General features: G+C 33.9%; 1 protein-coding gene across 5 annotated transcripts; it reads right to left on the reverse strand.

Annotated features, from left to right (window-relative positions):
• Window positions 1-10,546: 10,546 nt before the first annotated feature.
• On the reverse strand, window positions 10,547-13,486 carry LOC114754128 (uncharacterized). Of its 5 annotated transcripts, none has more exons than XR_003741108.1 (4): window positions 11,925-12,583; window positions 11,560-11,784; window positions 11,073-11,173; window positions 10,547-10,996 (listed from the first exon to the last, which is right to left on the reverse strand). XR_003741108.1 is itself a non-coding variant. In XM_028942871.1 (3 exons), the coding sequence occupies exons 1-3, from the start codon at window positions 13,286-13,288 to the stop codon at window positions 10,679-10,681; spliced, it is 501 nt and encodes a 166-aa protein (XP_028798704.1). In that variant the 5' UTR covers window positions 13,289-13,486; the 3' UTR covers window positions 10,547-10,678. The 5 variants fall into 5 exon arrangements, 1 of the variants encoding a protein (XP_028798704.1); XR_003741107.1 differs by having other exon boundaries at window positions 11,560-11,828; XR_003741105.1 differs by having other exon boundaries at window positions 11,560-12,583.
• Between the last annotated feature and the right edge of the window lie 6,783 nt (window positions 13,487-20,269).

Raw genomic sequence — 20,269 nt, forward strand, 5'->3', positions numbered from 1 at the left:
GTTTTGACTAATTATGACTTTCTATTCTCTCCCACCTTCCTTTGGCTATTTTGTAAAGCACAGGGATCTCCAAAAGGTTATGCTTGCTTCACTGTTTGAGATTTTATCCTCTCCAAAATTTTCTTCTCGTGCAGGTTCTGAAAAGGACATATATTAATGTCTTTCAAGGATTTATTTTCTTCATTTGAATTTTTAGATCAGCAGGAACGAAGAAATAAGGATGAACGGGAGGAAAGGATGAACAACAATATGAGACGTGATGGATGGAGGTCTATCTCACCCTGCGTGTCGGTATCTATTCGGCCTCTTCTGCATCTGATAATCTCGTAGATTTTATTGATGAGCGATAAAATCCTCTCCCTCGTATATTTTTTTTTTAGTGGTAAATGAATTTCATTCCTTAAGAAAACGCAAGTGGAGAATTTATGTTCTCCCACTTTCTTATTTGATTCAGATTTTTCTTTTCTTGATTTCTGGACTATATCATTCAGCTGGGTTGAAGATGAATGATTCTAGTCCTATTATTTTTTTAAGACGATTTAAAAGAGGATTTACCCGGTCTCGCTAAGCTTACTGCCAAAGCTTTTCTTCACTCAGTTTGTGGTATGTCTCGAATTTGTTTGTTCTTAGTGTAAATGAGTTCTTCTTGTGATTTTGTTATTATGCGGATAACATATGGAAATCAAAGACTATGCAACTTCAAAATTGCTGCTTAGTCTAATGTATATTCAAATTTAATTCGATAAGGTCACATGCTTTGGCTGTATGAGGAAGCTCTTTTTATGTATAGGGTGCATGATGCACAAACAAACAAATCATATATTAATTTGCTTTGGGTGGGGTGCTGGATACTTTTCCAGAAAAGGGCTTACATTTAAAGTGTGTCAGTTTAGTTACTTCATAGATTTTATTGATATGATTATATAAATGCTGTGATAGATATTCTTCTTTTGGACTGATCACAAGAATATTTATAATTCACTAACTTCTACTCTTGTATAAATGTATACGTGCATATATGAGCAGTAATGTATGATTTCTTGAATGTGAACAGTGAAAAATTATCGACATATCTATAGTGTAGAGGGTGAAGAAAGTGGGTTAAAATATCTGACTGATAATGTTCAATGCAACATAAGTTTTTTGAAATGACGTCATAGTAAATTATATCTTTAGTATTCATCAACTGTGTGCCTTCACCCCCAGCTTCACCCCAGCTTCAGTACAAGAGAAGTTAATCTCTTTTTTTTTCTTTCTCGGTGATAGAGAAGTTAATCTTTATGCCTCATATCAGAGTCGATGGATTCCCATCTGCTATTGATATTTTCAATATTTATGGGTTATTAATATTTCCATCTATTATACTTCTATATTGGCATCCAATGGCTTTATGTTTACATAGGAGCATCCAATGTCCTTTATTGTAGCACTTATGAAGCTTCAGGCAGGAGCATTCAATGTCCTTTGCTTCAGAATTCAGAATCTTTTCTTTTTTCCCCTCTCAGTAGTGAACTGTGAACTCTCCCTCAAAGAAGCCAAATGGTTTATCCATGAATTAAACAAGTCCAATGGGCTATTTAATTGTCAGAGTTATGAGAAGAAAGTTTTAAGGAGCAGTAGCATAGGACATGACAATGGTTTTATATGTGAAAATCATCATTTATGCATATAATGGGGTTGCTAAGTATCCTAGAGCCTACTTCTATCTTCCACGTCTATAGCTTTGATTTTTGTCATCCTGGAACTTTGCTTTGAAAAAAAGGGGAAATTTCTACTTATTTCTTATACAGTGTAATGTTGAAGTCATCAACTTATCTTGTATGAGCAGATGTTGGTTTAATAATAGGGATTTTTTTTAAAACCTTTCATGTTGATTTCTAAATGTAAACTAAACAAGGAGTGTCTAGAAATTAATTGTATACCCATCTTTGTTGCCTACTTGCCCTGCATTCTAAACTTCCCTCCTTACTCTTTTGAGAATCGGTTTTGACTAAGAATTGTGCTATACATGTTCAAAGAATTAGATGTTTAAAAGGAACGATAAGATAATGTGTAACATTCCATTTTTTCTTTATCTTATTATAGGATTTAAGTTATATGGGTATGAGATTAATTAATAATATTTAAAATTAAATCTTATTGAATAAATTGTAAATCATAATTTTTGTGATATACATATAAATTATAAATAAATAAATAAATTAAAATTAAAAAAATTAAAATAAAAAGGGCAAGTGCCACTCACTGTCTAACGGAAGGGGGTAATCCCCCTAATCTTGGGCCGTGGCCTTCTTTAAAAATAAAATAAAATAAAATAAAAATTGGTATGGCATTTCAAATGGGGGTCATGTGTACCCCCACTTTCAAACTTTTCCCCCTTCCCTTTCCTGCTTCATCTTCGCTGTTCCTCTAGGTCGTCACAAGAGAGAGTGACCGTGAGAGGGAGGTGGAGAGTGTGAGAGAGAAAGGGGTCTTGTTTGGTCTCATCCAAGTCTTCTAGGTAAGATATTTTCGTCTTACTTTCTCCATTTAACTTCTTTTATTTATTTTTCTAAATTTATAGCAGAAAAATGAATTGTTAGGGCTTGATAGATTGTTAATATTTGAAGTTTCTAATTTATTAGTATGATATTAATAGAGCTTATAGGATTAGAATAAGAGTTTTAAGACCAAGATTTTTGTTTAAATGGTTGATTTGAGATAATATAAGTTAGGATTTGGTTGGAAAATTGTGATTTGTGTTAACAATGATATTAATTTCAAAATTTATCTCTTAATTGAGTTCATTTGAGGTTATATTAAGGATTCAATGCTTGAACTTTGTTGATATTTGTTAAAATAGGAGTGTTGATGATTCTTGGAGAGATTTTAACTAGTGAAAGTTGGGTGTTTGGAGTAAATTAGAAAAAAAATGTAATGATCCTAGTTAGTGAAAGGTGATTAATAGAAGAAGAAAATAAGATGGTAATGATGAGATGAGAAATGGTTAATGTATGGCTATTTTTCTTAGAATTAAAGTAAGCACTTTTGGAAAATTTTTGGATTATTTGAAGGAGTTATTCTTATTAATAATGTGAATGAGAGAAATAGCCCTGGGAAGTTCTAGAAATTGTTACTTGGAAGAATAGATAAATTATTATTTTTTTCCTAAAGATAATCTTTAAAGTAAGCCAATTATGGGGATTTAATTAATAAACTATTTTTAATGTTATATTACTTAGTTTTTTTTATTAATATATGTTTATAAATTCATTATTGTAAAGTGAGTTTGGTTTGGACTCTTAGGTCTTGAATTCCTTTCATTTTAGTTCTTGTGTCAAGAACCTAAGGTAACCACTTTCTAATTTACCTTGTATGCTTGTTGATGTGATTATAAGCATATATTGATATTATAAATATTATCATTATATGTTATAATGATAAAAATATGAAATTTATGTTTTGACAAATTCGTTAGTTAAGTGGGCATGAATGATTTAATCTGGAGATTTTATTGTTGATGTTGAACAAAATTGAGTGTTGAATATGGAAATAATTTATAGATATTGAATTGTGTGAAATTGAACTATTGAATTGCTCATCGAACTATATCGGGTTGTGATGGAGTATGATTGTGGGAGATTTGATTATTTCATACCACGTGGTATAGCCGCCACTTGGCACCCAGTGGCTGGCTTTAATATTCTTAAGGCCCTCGGTATCACCCTTCCTTTGGCCGGGTCAAGGGTCAACCTAAGGGACATGACACCTTTCCGTATTCTAAGGAAAGGAACCCATGGTCCGTTATGAGCTCTGTAATTTTTGGCCGAGTTACACCTCATTATTGGAGAACTTGGTGTAGTCTTGTGAAAGAGATGAATCCTATTATGTGTGAATAATCCATGGGTTCTGTTAAAAGTTACAAGGAGGTTATAAGAATGGTTGATGAAGTTCTGTGCATGCAAGTTACTTCTTGAATTATTTTATGTTATTTTCTATAAAGATGTTTATTCTATATGTTATTTGAAATTGTGTTTTACCCGCTTAACTCTCTTGTAATCACTCCCTGTATACTTGTTGAATTGGAATTGTAGTTATTGGGTCAATTTGACTCAACCTATTGTTATTTAATTTTTTTTTCAGGCGAGGGTTCAGGTGTTGGTCTTAAGAGAAAGTTGTCTGAGGCTTGAGTTTTTCTTTCCACTCTATATAGCCTCTATTTGTTATACATGCCTTGATTGATGTATATTGCCAAACTTTAGAGCCTTTTTGTTATACTTAACATAATTTTAACTTTTTCGCTGCATTCCGGAATTGTGCTGTTGGGCGGAGCTTTTTTAGACACATGTGACTTTTATTTTGGTTAAGATTGTTATGGGCGGTAGTGACTGTTATTCTAACAAGCTTCAAAGGCCTTAGCCCATTTACCACCCGTTTTAATTGTATTTTGAGATTCCAGAGTATTGCAAATGTATTTGGTACATACGTGAAAAATCAAGTGTTGATTACTTTTTATTTCATTAAGTATTTTTACTATTCTAGAACAATAGCTACTGCTCTATTAAGGATATTAATGGTTACAACCATGGTAGATTTCTATTTGATTGGTTTTATTCTTCCTACCATAGTTAACTTTTTGAAGTAATTATCGCTTTAAAAATATTTATTTGTCATTTGTAACATCTTGAGTTTTATTGGGTTTTAATAGCCTCTTTTTGGTTGATTTTGAGGATAGATTAGTGATTTAATGTTGATCTTGGTATTTGGGTTGGAGTTGAGGTAGGTTGGAGGAATAGGTGAACATATAGGGTATGTTCGCCGCGGCGAAGTTGAACCGGGAGTTCCAGGGGGGATTGTCTTTCGAGCAAGTTTGGCCGCGGTGAAGTCTTGGGGATGCCGCAGCGAAGGTAGGGGTATGCCGTGGTGAAGGTTTTCTAGACGAGCGAGAGTTTCCTCTCGGGAAGCTTTCGCCGCGGCGAATATTGGAGTTCGCCGCGGTGAAGTCAGGTTTTCAGGCGAGTAATCCCTCTCGGGATTAGTTCGCCGCGGTGAAGTTCTGGGTTCGCCGCGGCGAAAGGTGTCGAATCTATATAATCGCAGGAGGGTCTGTTGGTGCAAAAATTAGAAAATCTGAAGGAGGAGAGAGAAGCTCTGCTAGGGTTTCGGCGTTGAGGCTTGGGGAAGGTGTTTCTAAGGATCCATTACCTCAAGTAAGTGATTTTAACCTCTAATCTACTTTCTTTCTTGGAATTTCTGAGGATTTATGGTGAAACCCTAGAGTTTTCTAGGTTGTTATGAAATTGAGGTTTTTGACCGGTTGTTTTGAGTTTAATTGATTGCTTTGGGTTAGTCTAAGTATTTAATCGGTTTAGTTTTCTTGGATTTGAAGAACTTTGAATTTTTGAAGCTAGGGTTTATGGAAATGGGAGGCTTGTGATTGAGGATGATAATGTGGAGGTTGATTTTGAGTTTTGTGAATTGGGTTATGTTAAGGAGGGTTAAATTGGATGTTTAATTGGTTTAGAATGTTACTAGGACTTCAATTGTTCAAATGGGATGTTTGGGTGTTGAATTCCTATAGTGGGTCCTTGAGGTTTAAATCCTAAATTGATATTTGGAGAGGAATTAAGGTTTTAATGGATTTTCTTGACCTTGGAGTGTTGCCTTGATGATTATACCCTTTTTAGTTGGGTAGAGTTGTGGTTGGAGCTAGAAATTTTGTGTCCCCAAGTGTTGTTTTGGCCACATTATTAGTTGAAAGCTAATACATGGTGGTTATGTGTTTGTGTACTTGTGTAGATCGGTTGTGAGCCTTGTTGGTGCACGGGGCCGTCTTATTGGTTTGTTATTCCTTGCTCAGGCGAGAGGTAACCACTTTCCAATCCTTTATACATGCTTTTGTGGTATTTTGAGTGGATTTATGTTTTGTGCTCCGGATAACAAATGTGTTCAAGTGTATGTCGTCTATTGAAAAGGAAAACTGTCTTGTGGGCTTTAAATTGATATTGATTGAATTTGTAACTTGTAAAAGATAGGCCACTGAAAGAAGTTAATTGTGAAATGATTATTTACGCTTTGATTATGGTTTGAGCATAATGCATGAATTGGGAATTGGTGAGAATTTTGATTGTTACTACCACGTGGTAAGGCTTCCATTAATGCATGATGGTTGGCTCTTTACGTCCCCCATAGTGAGGGATAGGCCTTTTGGCTCCCTACGTCCCCCAGAGTGAGGGATAGGCCTTTTTGGCTCCTTACATCCCCTATAGTAAGGGATAGGCCGGCTTCGGCTCTTGAAAATCCCCCAAAGTAAGGGATATGGTTGATGGGGTTGCATCATTGCACTTGCATTACTTGTTGTGACTATCATTTATAATATTACTTGTGAACTGCCCCACTTGACACCTCACGAGCATCTATTTAGTAGTACCTTGAATTGGAAAGATTGGTTACTGGGACGTTGTCTCGCCCTGTGGTTTGCAATGTTTTCAGGTGAAGGTTCTAGACGAGTGTCGTCGGGAAGAGACGCAGAGGCTTGAGCTTGGTTAGCTTTAGGCATCTAGCCTTTGTTTATGTATGGCTAGTTGTATATTGCCACATTTAGGGTCCTTTTGAAATATTTTGATTGTTGATCTTATCGTAAACTGGAGAAAATGTTATCTCCTTATTTTGGTTGGCCAGAGGCCATTTCTAGTGCTTTGTGAAACTTGATATATATTATTGGAAACCAATTGGATGGGCTGATTTTGATGTCTTTTATTACCCGGACCGGAGGCTCGGAGGCCCAGTGAATGTTATTGGATGATTTCAGTTGCATGCAACGGAGTTGAGTTTGAACCGATTTTAAGTGTTAATTTCGAAAATTTTGTAATTTCTTTCTACTACGGTAGTTTATTGTAACAGCTTTCCTTTTCTACCATAGTAGTGAATTGATGACGAGTTTATAATGTTTTGAGCTTAAGGGTTTTACATCATTAATTACGGAGGCTGTTACATGATGCATGTCTATGGCACAAAAGGATTAATTCACAGCAAAAAAGCAAAGTCAGGGCACCATCCCCTTTTCAGAAAAAATGAGCATCTACCCTTTTACAAGTGATCAGAAAAGTACAGGTTCATTTTTGTCAATATTCTTAGGCCACATAAGAAGAATTAATGTGAAATAGCAGATTAAATTGCCATCATTCAGACGAGGAGCATTGAAGGACAAGAAACGACCTTTATTATGTGTAGGGACACCAACCCCTTTTTATAAAGTGAGTCTCTACTTTTTTTTTATAAGTGATCAGAAAAGTGTAAGGTTATTTTTGTTCGTATACCAGGGCTAGCTAGAAATATTTAAGGCAAGGACGTCTACTTAGTTGCAGTGATTCAAAGGAGAACAATTGGAGATTGGAAAAGTAATATTATTTCTCCTCAAATAGATATTACTTTCAATGGTTCAAACTTTTTGGGTCCTACATATTATGTTATCTTATTGCTTATTATTAATTATTAATATGGATGATGATTGTATTTCTCATTGGATTTACTTTTGAACCATGGACAAGGGGGAGATTCAACCTAAGTTCATCTGAAGTATATATTTTTAGGACCAAATTATTTTGAGATCAACTGTGTGTACATAATGGATCACAGCTCTGAATGTATGTAGTATTGAATGGAAATACTCCTCCAGAGTATAGGTCTAATGGAGGTAAGCCTAAACAGTGAAAACTCACACAACCCTATGCATTCGAGAGGCACAAGAACTCTCCCACTTCACTCATCACATTTCTCCTGCCCCCTTTAACAATCAATCCCCTATTATATAGCCTCTCTCCCTCACTAACCGTCAATTAGAAAATACCGCAATTACCCCTGCTCACATGGTTCCCGTCCCCCGCATGGGAATATTACTCTTATATCCAATAGTACATATATGAGATGATAGAAGATATCCGGCAATTAGGACAACGAGTTTGGAGCTGACATCATGTTGAACTTTTATTATAAAATGTTAAAGAAATTGTAAAAGTAAATAGTAGATCAGTAAAATTCACAATATCAGAAGTTTAAATCAGTAGAAGAAAACTCATGTGCTTTTTTGCTGTCAAATACAAGGTGGAACTAATAAAGAACATGGTTTTAAAAATAGCTGACTATATATTCTAATACTCTGCCAAATGAGACAGATGCTATATAGAAGTTGCAGGTGTTTGCTTTTTCTTGGATAATATGAATTATACAGCAAATTCCTCTAAGTCTTATGTATTGGATGCTCATCCTGCATTTGCTAAGGTCAAACAGATCTTCTAAATCAAGAGTGCCATAAGAGGTTTTGGCGGTCGGGTGTAAATGCTTGGAGAATCACTTTTCAGTGAAGTCAAAGATTTTGGGATGACTTTTCTAGAAGGTATTGTACTATTGTCCCTTTCCATTGTTAAACAGTTTTTTTTTTTTTCATTTTCCTCTTGCTTCTTTTCTGTTACACGGTTTTGGTTTCACTTCATCTTGCTTTTTTCAAGAGGCGTGCATCAGGATAACAAATAGGGGATGCTCTCCACCAATGTCCTTTCCATGACAAAGCTTGTGGTAATAAGCCTTGCTAATCTCCTCCTAGAAAGCTTAGGTACTGACGTAAAGAATATCATAATGCTCTGAATTTGATATGTTGATGTATATGTTCTGAGGAGTTTCATTGGTAAAATTTATCTTTAATTTATGCGTAGAAGAAAATTTATTTTTCATTTAACATTAGATAAATTTAACTTTTTTAGTATCGTAATTTTATATGATAAGAAAAACTTAATGCTAATAAATTTTTGTGCCAGTTCGTGATTTTTTAAAAGCAAAAATCGTTTAAAAAAATTGAAACCATATACCTAATATAGTGATTTTCAATGAAACTTACAAAATTATATGCTTGTTTGCAGGATAGCCTAGTTTAGAATAACATGATAAGAATGTGGGCCTTGGAATAGTTTTAGTTGAGAACAAAATGACGTCATCTTGTGTATTTCGTGTTATCTGCAAGTTTCACCTGATATGTGATATAACTAATATAGTGATTTTATGAGAAACTGAAAAAAGGTTCCACATATTGAAAAAGGAGATGCTGCTGAAAAAAGAGATGTTGCAGTATGGAGAGATATGGCTTATCATACGTTTATATTCAAGTATGTATCTGTAATGCATCCAAATATGGCAGGTGATAAAGCAAAATAGAGTAGTTGCATGAATATTTTGCTATTACATGTGGATTTTAGATCCCTCCTAACATTTTCTGTTCTATAATTTTGATGCTGGATATATTAAGAGATGTGTCTTTAGGATTCATGGCTGCAATCTATTGCTTGCCATTATACCTTCATCCTTGCTCTTTAATTTGGTATTTGTAATAGCTAGACTTTGACTCGTGTGAATGTGGAGGCGGCAATTGCTAGAACATTTCTAACACAGTCAAATGGAAGTGGCAGAGGTTTGTGTCAAGTTTCTTGGGTAATTTTGGAGCCTTAGATGCGTCACTATTAAAAGTTTATGAATCAGTATTGTATCCTGGCCTCACTCAGCAAGTTGATAGAAGATTATACCTCACTCAGCAGGTTGATAGAAGATTATACCTGTCTTGAAAATTTCCCATTTAGATCCTACCTTTTATATGCTGTGCTCACCCATGATTATAAATTAAAAAGATATATTGATCTAAAGTTTACCAATTACTCTATTATGAACGTAGATGGAATTTCTTCATGACAATGGTACATTAATATCATATGTCACGTCTATGAAGTTGAACAAATAACAGTTGGCTAGAGTCAAAAACATTTTTAATCAATTGGAGATTGAAAATGTATGTTAATTTGGTCAAAATATCCTCAAGAACTTTTAATCAAAATTAAGGTATAATCTTAGTGTCAGTACTCTGTACAGCATATTGAATTCCAATTTGCATCCACTCATGAACATGAACATGATATACTTGATGTCTTGTAGACTTGCACAAAATGGTTAAGATGAACACATTTCCAATGATAGCAAAAGGTTGGGATTATGTTCCAGGAAAAAGTCAGCATTATATTCTAATTCCCATACCTATTTTGATGTTAACTAATACGAGATAATGCTAATATGCCTCAAGTTATGGATACTTCTCCCTTGCTTCTGAATAAACTCGTGTGTTATGATTTTGCTTGTCACGTAGTTGGATGAGCAACTTCTGTAGGATGCGTTGCTCTTAGAAGTACACGCTATAATCATTTATGGCACAATATCCTTAACTCCATTTGAATATCACATGCTAGCATTTTGGAACAAAAAAATGAATTGGTACCTGATCAAATGCAAAATGCGTGAGCAAATGAAAGAAATAAAGTAAGAGACTTGATCACTATACTTAACAGATATAGGAATTTAAATAAAGAGAACAAAATAAATTTTGAGAATTATGAATTAGAGAACACGCAAGTTCCCTGTCACTTGTCATAATCATTTTGAGATGTCAACCTTTCTAAAAATCTCTTCAAAACATAATTTTTAAAATCAAATTAAATCAATTTGTCTAACAAAAAATAAGTAGTTATTTCACTGGTCCAAAATAGAAGATAATCAAAATATAATGATTTAAGATTTACAAACTCTCCGTGCGTCCGAAACGACATGCCAGTTCATGAATAATTACTAATCACCCGTGAATCAAAACATAAAATATAATATTAGTCTATGCTCTCTTCCTCCTCCCCCTCCTCCTCTTGCTCCCAAGATTTTTGAGGAATCTGAGGAATTCTTTTCTGCTGTAATTTTTGAGGAACCGAATCACGGTTTGTTTGGGTCTGATCATTAAGAAAAATTTTCGAAAATATTTGTCACGCATTATGAAAGTTCCTGCATCACTTTCCAACTTGGAAGAAAGCTTGAGTTTGGCCAATTTTTTGAATGCAATACCAACAGAAGCAAATGAACAGTTGTTGACTGTGGCTTTCTTCTTAGGAGTCGCTCTGACTCTGTGGCTCTGGCGGTAAGGGGACAAAGAGCTCACCTGGGAAAAAAAAGGGGAAAGGTGAAAAGACTATCATAAATCATTCGAAAAGACCAGATACGAATTTGAAAGTGACCTCATCCCAAGCAATAACCAAGCGCTTGTGTTCTTCTTCCTCAACAGGAAGAAGAGGCCAACTCCAACTCCTTTTTGGGTATGACATTAAATACGATTGTGCTGCAAAGCAACAAGAAAATCATTATAGTTTTAGGCGGTGCCTACCAGAAATCACCTTTAAATCAGCATACAGGATTTCCGTGTGAGGGAGAGAGCATCCACAGAGAGAAGCAACAGACACAAAGCTACGCGGGTTTAAATTTTAATCCAAAACCGAAACAACCCAACCAATACAAAATAAATTCACATGACTTCACTCTACGGCTCATCTTAAACTGGACTTGTTTGTTTTTGTAGTGTTTAAGGGATCTTATATCTATACATATGTATGTGCGTATCTTTTATTTAGATAGTACAAACATTAAACTAAAAATAAGTGGTGCTTTCGTGTTACTCCCTAACTAAAAAAAAAAACAGAGAGAGAAAAGGAGCAGGAGGAGGTTTACTAGGCAAACAAGGCAACCGTTAGCAGCAAAGTAGATTCAGCGAGCAGCGTAGATCCGGCGACCAGAGATCACAGCACACGGCACGAACTCACTGGCGACAAGCCCAAGAAGTCACCACTTGGCAAGAATCGGACGGAGAGAATGGAGATGCAGTGGACCAGAGAAAAATAAAAAGGGAGAGAAAAGAAGTAATACAAAAGGGTAGGTAAGGGATGCTGGCGTGCACTGATCAACAAGTGAGAAGAGCATGAGAAAGAAGGGTTTGATGGCTAGGCAAATGAATGAATGATTTGGTTAGGTTCAAAAACCGAAGAGAAGAGGAGTAAAGAGAAACAAATTTAATAAAGGCTTTTATTTTTACTTACCAATTGTTGAGATTATTTGAAAATCAAGGTTGCAATCTTCCCACTAAGCACCAGTGAAGGTTGGGTCTCTTTGTTGCTACACTCAAACCGGCTCCCTCTCTTCTATCAGGGGAAGGAAGAACTGGGTGTGGCAAGGTTATACACGGTAGTGAAGCAGAAAGGCTTGGGGGTTTTTCCTGTAGATTAGAGGTTCAGGATGCAGCAATGGCAGAAGTCTGGGGTCTCATAGAGGGACTGAAGCTTTGTTGGAACTTGGGACTCCGAAAAATCCAAGTTGAATCAGATGCAAAGAAGAGCATTAACCAGATCAGGGAGTACAAAGAAATAGAAGGGGACAGAAGATTAACGAGCATGATAGAGGAGCTAATACGGAGAGAATGGCAACTGGAGTTTGAGCATATTTATCAGGAAGGAAATTGACGTGCTGATACGATGGCAAAGATGAGTCTATCACTGCCTCAACAATGGAGAATGTGGGAATCACCATTCACCACCAAGTGAAATACACCGACCATTGTCGGAAGATGTAGAAGGAGTTAGGCCTAGAGGCTAGGGGTGCACATAGATACGGCTGGCTTCCTGGCTTCCTGCCTAATGCCCAGCCCAAAGTTTGAGCGGGCTGCATCCTGCCCATAGAAACCCTAACCATTTTGGGTTGGACATGAACAGGCTGGGCAGGGCAGGACGGGCTGCCCTGCCCCAATGATGATGTCCTACCAAAATCACATCTGAAAATAATTTCATTTATACCTAAAAATTATATTTCATAATTCTACATTTCCTAGCATGGAAATCATCCAAAACAAGTCTTAACATGTATATAATTAAACAGCATCCATAATCCAAACAAGACAACTCTTAAGATTCTAATTGAGGCCTTAAGCGCTTAGGCTACTCACATTCATTCTCAACAAAGACAAACCATGTCTATATCGTTAAGTTGTAACCTTCCCTTGCAGGCATCTAATTTAAAAACTTAGCTTAAAGGCTATAGAATCATTAAATACTACATTGCACGATTATAAAATATAAAATCAGGGGACGGCTGCTGATTTAAAAAAATGATAACTGATAAGCTGAAGCTATGAAAACTAAAATTTAATTTTTTTTAAACAAAAGAAGTCTCAAGTCTCAACCTTTTGTTTAAAAGAGACGGCATTCCTCTGACTTCCAGTCACAAAACTCAAAAAATAAAGACACCCGCAAGCCACAAGAAAAGATTCCCAGTCCTTGTGCACTGAAATTAAAATTGAATCTAGAAAACGCATAATATTGAGATTACCGCAATAACTCTTCTCCAATACACACGGACTGGTTGTTCTCACTTCTCTATCTGTGAGAGCGATGGATTGGACGAAAGACATCGAGAGCAACAGACTAGATGAGAGACGGAGAGAACGACGGACTCTGCCGAACTAGACGAGAGACGGAAGGAGACGAGGAGTGAGGAGCGAATCGCTAACTGGTTGTTGCTGGACGGCTGGAGAAGTGGAGTAAGTGACTGAGCTGGTGGTTTAGGCGTTGAGCTTCAGAGTTGAGACTGAGAGCGAGAGGAGTCGATGGGTACGCTAGGGCAAATGAAAAAAGGGGAGAATATTGTTTTTTGGGAAAATGACATTAAGGTCCTATATAACACAAAATACTACTAAAAGGTCCCAGGAAATTTAGTAATGATTCTGAAGTCCCAAAGGGACTTGAGTGCAATTTGATGAATTGTAAAAAGACGCCTCTGTCCCTGGTGAGATGCCCCTAAACTAACTGAAAGCTGTCCTGTTTTTCAGTCTGAAAATCAGCACTCTATACGCAGGAAGTAAGAGAGAAAAAACCCAAACTTCATTCTGCTTCTTCCTCCATTCCCATATGAAAATCTCATCCACTCCATTAATGTCAATCATTGGCAAAAATCACTTGTGTTTTTGGTTTAGTGTGTGTTTGGTCATTCAAGTTGGGGTTTTATTGTAGGTAGGTAAGGTGATTATGGGTGTTCTGTTTCTGGGTATATTGTGGGTGGATTAAAGGTGGATTTGCTCTGTTTGAGCATGATTTAGGGGGAATCGATGAGAAAGATGAAGGTTTGTGTGATTAGAAACCCTTACTATGAAATAGGAAAATATGTTGTTAATATGGCCATGATAGCTGTCAATATAGCTCATTGGCTTGTCAATAGTAACAACATTATACAGATTTACATTAACTGATTTTTTAAATTTTTTACACAAAGACCATGACCTTCTGTACTCTTGACTTATTGGTAGAGGTCACAAAAAGAGGAAGAAGAGGCAACAAAGAAGAGTGAGTAATTACATGAAGCAAAAGAAAAAAAATGAAAAAAAAAAGCCACTTTGATCCTAGACAAATGATGGCAAAAGAATTTTTTTGTAAATAGAAGTAACATAAATTTTTTTTTGTAGATGTCACAACACACACAAATAATTAGTTTGATACTGGATACATGCAACTATATTTTTTTAATAGGGTTATAAAATCGGTGTAATTACATGTATACAAAGTTGTAAATGAAAGTTAGCTGTGTATTACATTCTAATGCATAGTTAGTTGTCATTATCTACACCCTTTATTGCCAATATATGCTTCGTCACTTGTCACTCACTGCACCATCAGTTGTCAATTAATGTGCTGATATAAATTTAAAAACAAATATGATTTTTGTTACATAATGTTATACAACGTCATATAATATCACTAATTCCTCAAAATTAATCCATTTTTTATAATGTGATATAGAATAATTATTAAAAGTCAATCATCACTGATATGAAATCATAAAATCACTTGTCATAAACAACATATTCACTTGCTAATGGTTTTGCTCTGTTCTGATGTTAGTTTTAGTGGCAAAGGAAGAAAAAGATGAAGATTAGTGTGTGTGAAAACTCTTAGCATGAAATGGGATATTGTGTTGTCAATTAGGCCGCGATAGTTGTCAATGTGTGCCACAACAGTTGTCAACGTAACTCCTTGACTTGTCAATGACAGTTGCGTGATTTTTGATGCAATTTTAAATTACTGATGGCGAGTACATCTGGAAAGCATTTATTTCAAGAAGTTATTTAGCAAACAACAAATCACGATGCTACTATTGACAAGTCAGTGTGCCACTATTGATAAGTCATAGTGCTTCCATTAACAAGTCACAGTGCCATCATTGACAAGTCACAGTGCCACCATTGACACTTCATTAATAATGATTATATATGACAATATAACTAAAATATAATATGACAGAATAATTGAAAATATCATATGATACTAAAACAGGTTATGTAACTTAAATTCATATTGTTGACAACTTACATCAGTAAATTAATTGACAAGTCATAGTGCTCCATTGACAAGTTATAACAGGTCTAATAATAATGCAGGGTGCGGGTAATGGCAACTAAAATAACAGCAAAATCTAACATGCCAAGTTACACTGAAACCATTAACAAGTGAATATGTTGTTCATGACAAGTGATTTTATGACTTCATATCAGTAATGATTGACTTTTCATAATTATTCAATATCACATTATAAAAAATGGATTAGTTTTGAGGAATTAGTGATATTGTATGACGTTGTATAATAGTATGTAATGAAAATCATATTTTTTTAAAATTTATATCAGCACATTAATTGACAACTGATGGTATAGTGAGTAACAAGTGATGAAGCATATATTGACAATGAAGGGTGCGGATAATGACAACTAACTATGCATCAGAATATAATACACAGCTAACTTTCATTTACAACTTTATATACATGTAATTATATTGATTTTATAACCCTATTAAAAAAAACATATAGTTGTATGTATCTAGTATCAAACTAATTATTTGTGTGTGTTGTGACATCTACCAAAAAAAAAATTTATGTCACATCTATTTATGAAAAAATTCTTTTGCCATCATTTGTCTAGGATTAAAGTGGCCTTTTTTTTTTCCATTTTTTTCTTTTGCCTCATGTAACTAATCACCCTTCTTTGCTGTCTCTTCTTCCTCTACCTCTACCAATGAGTCAAGGGTATAGAAGGTCATGGCCTTTGTGTAAAAAGATTTAAAAAATCAGTTAATGTAAATTTGTACAATGCTGTTACTATTGACAAGTTAAAGAGCTATATTGACAACTGTCACGGCCATATTGACAACATATTTTTCTATTTCGTAGTAAGGGTTTCTAATCACACCAACCTTCATCTTTCTCATCAATTCCCCCTGAATCATGCCCAGATAGAGCAAACCCACCTTCAATCCACCCACAATATACTCAGAAACAGAACACCCATAATCACCCTACCTACCTACAATAAAACCCCAACTTAAATGACCAAACACACACCAAACAAAAAACACAAGCAATTTTTGCCAATGATTGACATTAATAGAGTGGATGAGATTTTCAGATGGGAATGGAGAAAGAAGCATAATGAAGTTTAGGTTTTTTCTCTCTTGCTTCCTGCGTATACAGTGCTGATTTTCAAACTGAAAAGCAGAGCAGCTTTAAGTTAGTTTAGAGGCATCTCACCAGGGGTAGAGGCGTCTTTTTACAATTCATCAAATTGCACTTAAGTCCCTTTGGAACTTTAGAATCATTATCAAATTTCCTGGGACCTTTTTATAGTATTTTGTATTGCATGAGACCTCAATGTCATTTTCCCTTGTTTTTTTGGCCTGAAAGAGGGAGTATTGTTTAAAAACTTAAAACACGGAGTATCTTATAATATATATTACTATATTATATATTAATATAATATATACTTAGATATATTTCGGGTAGGACTAAACAGGCAACACAGCATACCTTGCCTGCCGCCTGACCCTGCCTGTGATACGCCCGACCCAAAACTACCTTTTTTTTGTGTTGTATTTTTTTTGGGTCGGGTTGAGCTATTTTTTTTTCCGAGTTTGGGCAGGCGAGCGAACTACATGAGCACTCCTACTAGAGGCTTAGGAAATTAGTGGCTGGTTACTCATGTATCGCTGGAAAAAAAAAAATCTTGTTTGGTTTAGGAAGAGAAGGAAGGAAACTAATTATAAATTAATAAATATACTCTTGTTTTTATTAGTTTTTTTATTATTTTATTATGATACTTATATAATAATAATTATTTTCTAGTTTATGAACACACACAAAAAACAGTTATCTTGCATATGTAAAATATTTACATATCTATAAAATATGTACACATCATAAAAATATTATATTATAATTATCAAATATACATATTATAAGAAATATTACTATCATGATAAAAATATCATATCACCAATATGAAATATCATTACACTATTTTCATGATATAGATATGAATTCTTTTAGAAAAAATTAATTTATTTAAAATCAAAATATCTTTATACATTTCATCTAATTAGATGGTTTTTGAATTATTAATGCTTGACCATTATAAAAAAATTGTAAAATGGTGATTTTTTTTAGTTTAAATACATATGAATATCATGTGTTCCATTAAACAAAAAAAAAAAAACAAAAGCTACAATATTAACATCAAAGCATCAAGAACCATCAAATCATTAGTAAACTAAATATTTTTTAAGTTATTCACGATATCAAAATCACTAAACATTAAAAATCCCTAAATAATTATCCAACTAAATATTTCTAAGTCAATTTTCCAAGTCATTCATGATTTCCATAATCAAATAGGGACCCTTTCTGAAATTCTTACTTCCTAATGTCTTCTAGGAATTAATCTAACACCCTGCAACTTTTTATTCTTCTTTTTGAGGTGAGGATTATGAATTTTCAGTTTTACATAAAATCTTCGCTTCGAGTAATTTTCAAGTAACAGTTTAAAAGTCTTAGAAAGTGAGTTCGGAGTTAATATTTGGGATATAAGTTATTTATGCAATATAATAACTTCATATTTATTTCATTCGAAGATCTGAGCCTCAAGGTGAGGGTCTTAAATTGTGACCCAAACAGCTAGCTGAAATATCAAATAACTCTATCCCTCTTGTTGTAGTTTCTAGTGTAATTCATAAGAGTTTTATAAAAAATTATGATTCATAATTGATCATAATCTAGAGTTAGTTTTGAATATCTTAATGCTTGGTACAATCTTGATAATGGAATGAGCTGAACTGAATTAACCTAGGACTCAATAGAAATGACTATTAACCGTGGCTTGTGTAACATTACAATTTTGATTTTTGTTATTTGAATACTGTTAGGATGCAATTTATTAAATAGCTTCAGGTTTAGAATAGAGAAAATGCTTGAGATATAGAAACATAAAATTAAGAAAAAATGGACTATGATTGAATATTTAAGGTTGTATACATTTATAACTTTTTAATTAACGTTGAATTGAATTTAATGGAATTATTTTATGGTAATTGAAAATTACTGTATAATTATTTGAGCATAAAAACTTTATCCAAAATGGATTAAATTTTAGGAGAATAACCCCAAATTATTATTTTTGGAACCAAAAAGGATAGATAATTTAATAAGATTAGGTGAGATTAAATAAAGTGTTTAAAATATTTGCCCGTGTAAGTGATTATAATTAGGACAATATTTAGATAAAGTTGTTTATAGTCATTATGTTTAGTTCTCCAATTACAAATAACCATATATTTTATTTTTGAAATATTAGCATTTAATTATAAATCCATATTGAAAAAAAAAACATACGACCATATATAATTGGAGAACTTAACATTATAAATATAAGAAACTTGGTATAAGTATTTTTCTTATAACTATATACATTATAAAAATTTTGTTTGAGTTCTTCAATTTCCAACTAGTTATAACTCAATCCCTCAACTATGACTCAATACTGAAATTTGGACTCGTCTTGTCTTTTCATTTTTTGTATGATAATTCTTGTCTTATCCTATGTGACGATAAAACCCATAAAGTTACTTTCAATTCAACTCTGATCAGATTTTTTATTAAAAAAAAAAAAACATCAAAACTATGCTGGACAGCGGAAATCTCCCTGCGGACCCATTTCTCTTGCCTTTTTCATTCAAAATCAATTACGCCTACAACCCCAACTAATTAATGCTTCCTCAACCTTCCTGAGTCACTCGGATTGTTGGAGTTATATATATAAAGATATATCAACATGATATATATATATATATATATATATCTCCTACCATGTTGTACGACGATGATTGAATGAGATGTACATATTTTATTTTTTCTCTCCCGCCGCTATGATTCTTTTTAGATTCTTTTCACTAAACAACACGTGGTATTTCGAGTTAAATCTGACGCGGAGCCAGTCAATGGTCAATGGGTTGGATAAGGTCGACTCGATCCAAATTTTTCCAAAAATAAAGGAGTTAAGAAATCCAAGAAAAGGAAGCCAATACACCACGTGGCATGTACAACCAGCGGTGACTAGAAGATAAAGATACCATGTCGCGCATGCCGTCGGATATAGGATGATGTGTAGATTTTTCCTATTAGTTAAAAAAAAAAATTTTTCTAGACACCTTCTAGGGCGTGTCTGACCGTAGTTTCTAAAAATTTCTAAATTTGAGAACTTTATTTTAATATATTATTGGCCTATATTTAAAATAAGTTTGGATCTATTTTAAGTTTGAATATAGAGTTATTTTGCACATAAAAAACACCTGCCCTAATAACCAATGAATATCAAGTGCTTTTCTTTATGTAGATCCTATTTCAATGGGAATTTGATGAGTTGATCTGCCTGCACATCTTGCTTTTATTACTATATCACACTACTACAAAGTTATTAATATTTGACACTTATTTTTCCTCACATTTGACGGTTTGGAACCGTCAAATAAGACAGCATCTAATATTCTCCTAACAAAATATTTGACAGTTATTGGTGAATAACTGTCAAATAATGTGATTTTATTTGACCGTTCTTGGTCAATAACTATAAAATAATATAATATTATTTGACGGTTCTTTGTGAATAACCGTCAAATAAGGTTAACAAAGTGTCAAATAAAGTGTTTTTTTATTTTATATTGTTATTTACAATTATTTGTTTCTATTTATTTTTGGTATTGTTAATATTTCTTAGGATATACAAAATAAACATAGAAAATAACAAGAGAATAATATTAAACAAAAAAATTATATTTACAGAATTCAAAATCCAATACATTACAGATAAACATCATACAATTTGACAGAAATTAATCACTTAAGTGTTTCTATATAAAAGAGCATTTTCTTGTACATTTTTTGAATGCTACTAGAAGTTCTATTAATAAAAAATTTCTAAAAACTAGTTCTTTGATCAAACACCATAGTCCAGCTCTCTACTCGAATGCACACAACTCCTCCTTCTCTTAAAGCTCTCGATCCCGCTTCAAAAAACTCT

Source organism: Neltuma alba, unplaced genomic scaffold (genome assembly GCF_004799145.2).
Source record: "Neltuma alba isolate B1F8T4 unplaced genomic scaffold, ASM479914v2 tig00010087_pilon, whole genome shotgun sequence".
NCBI lineage: Eukaryota > Viridiplantae > Streptophyta > Magnoliopsida > Fabales > Fabaceae > Neltuma > Neltuma alba.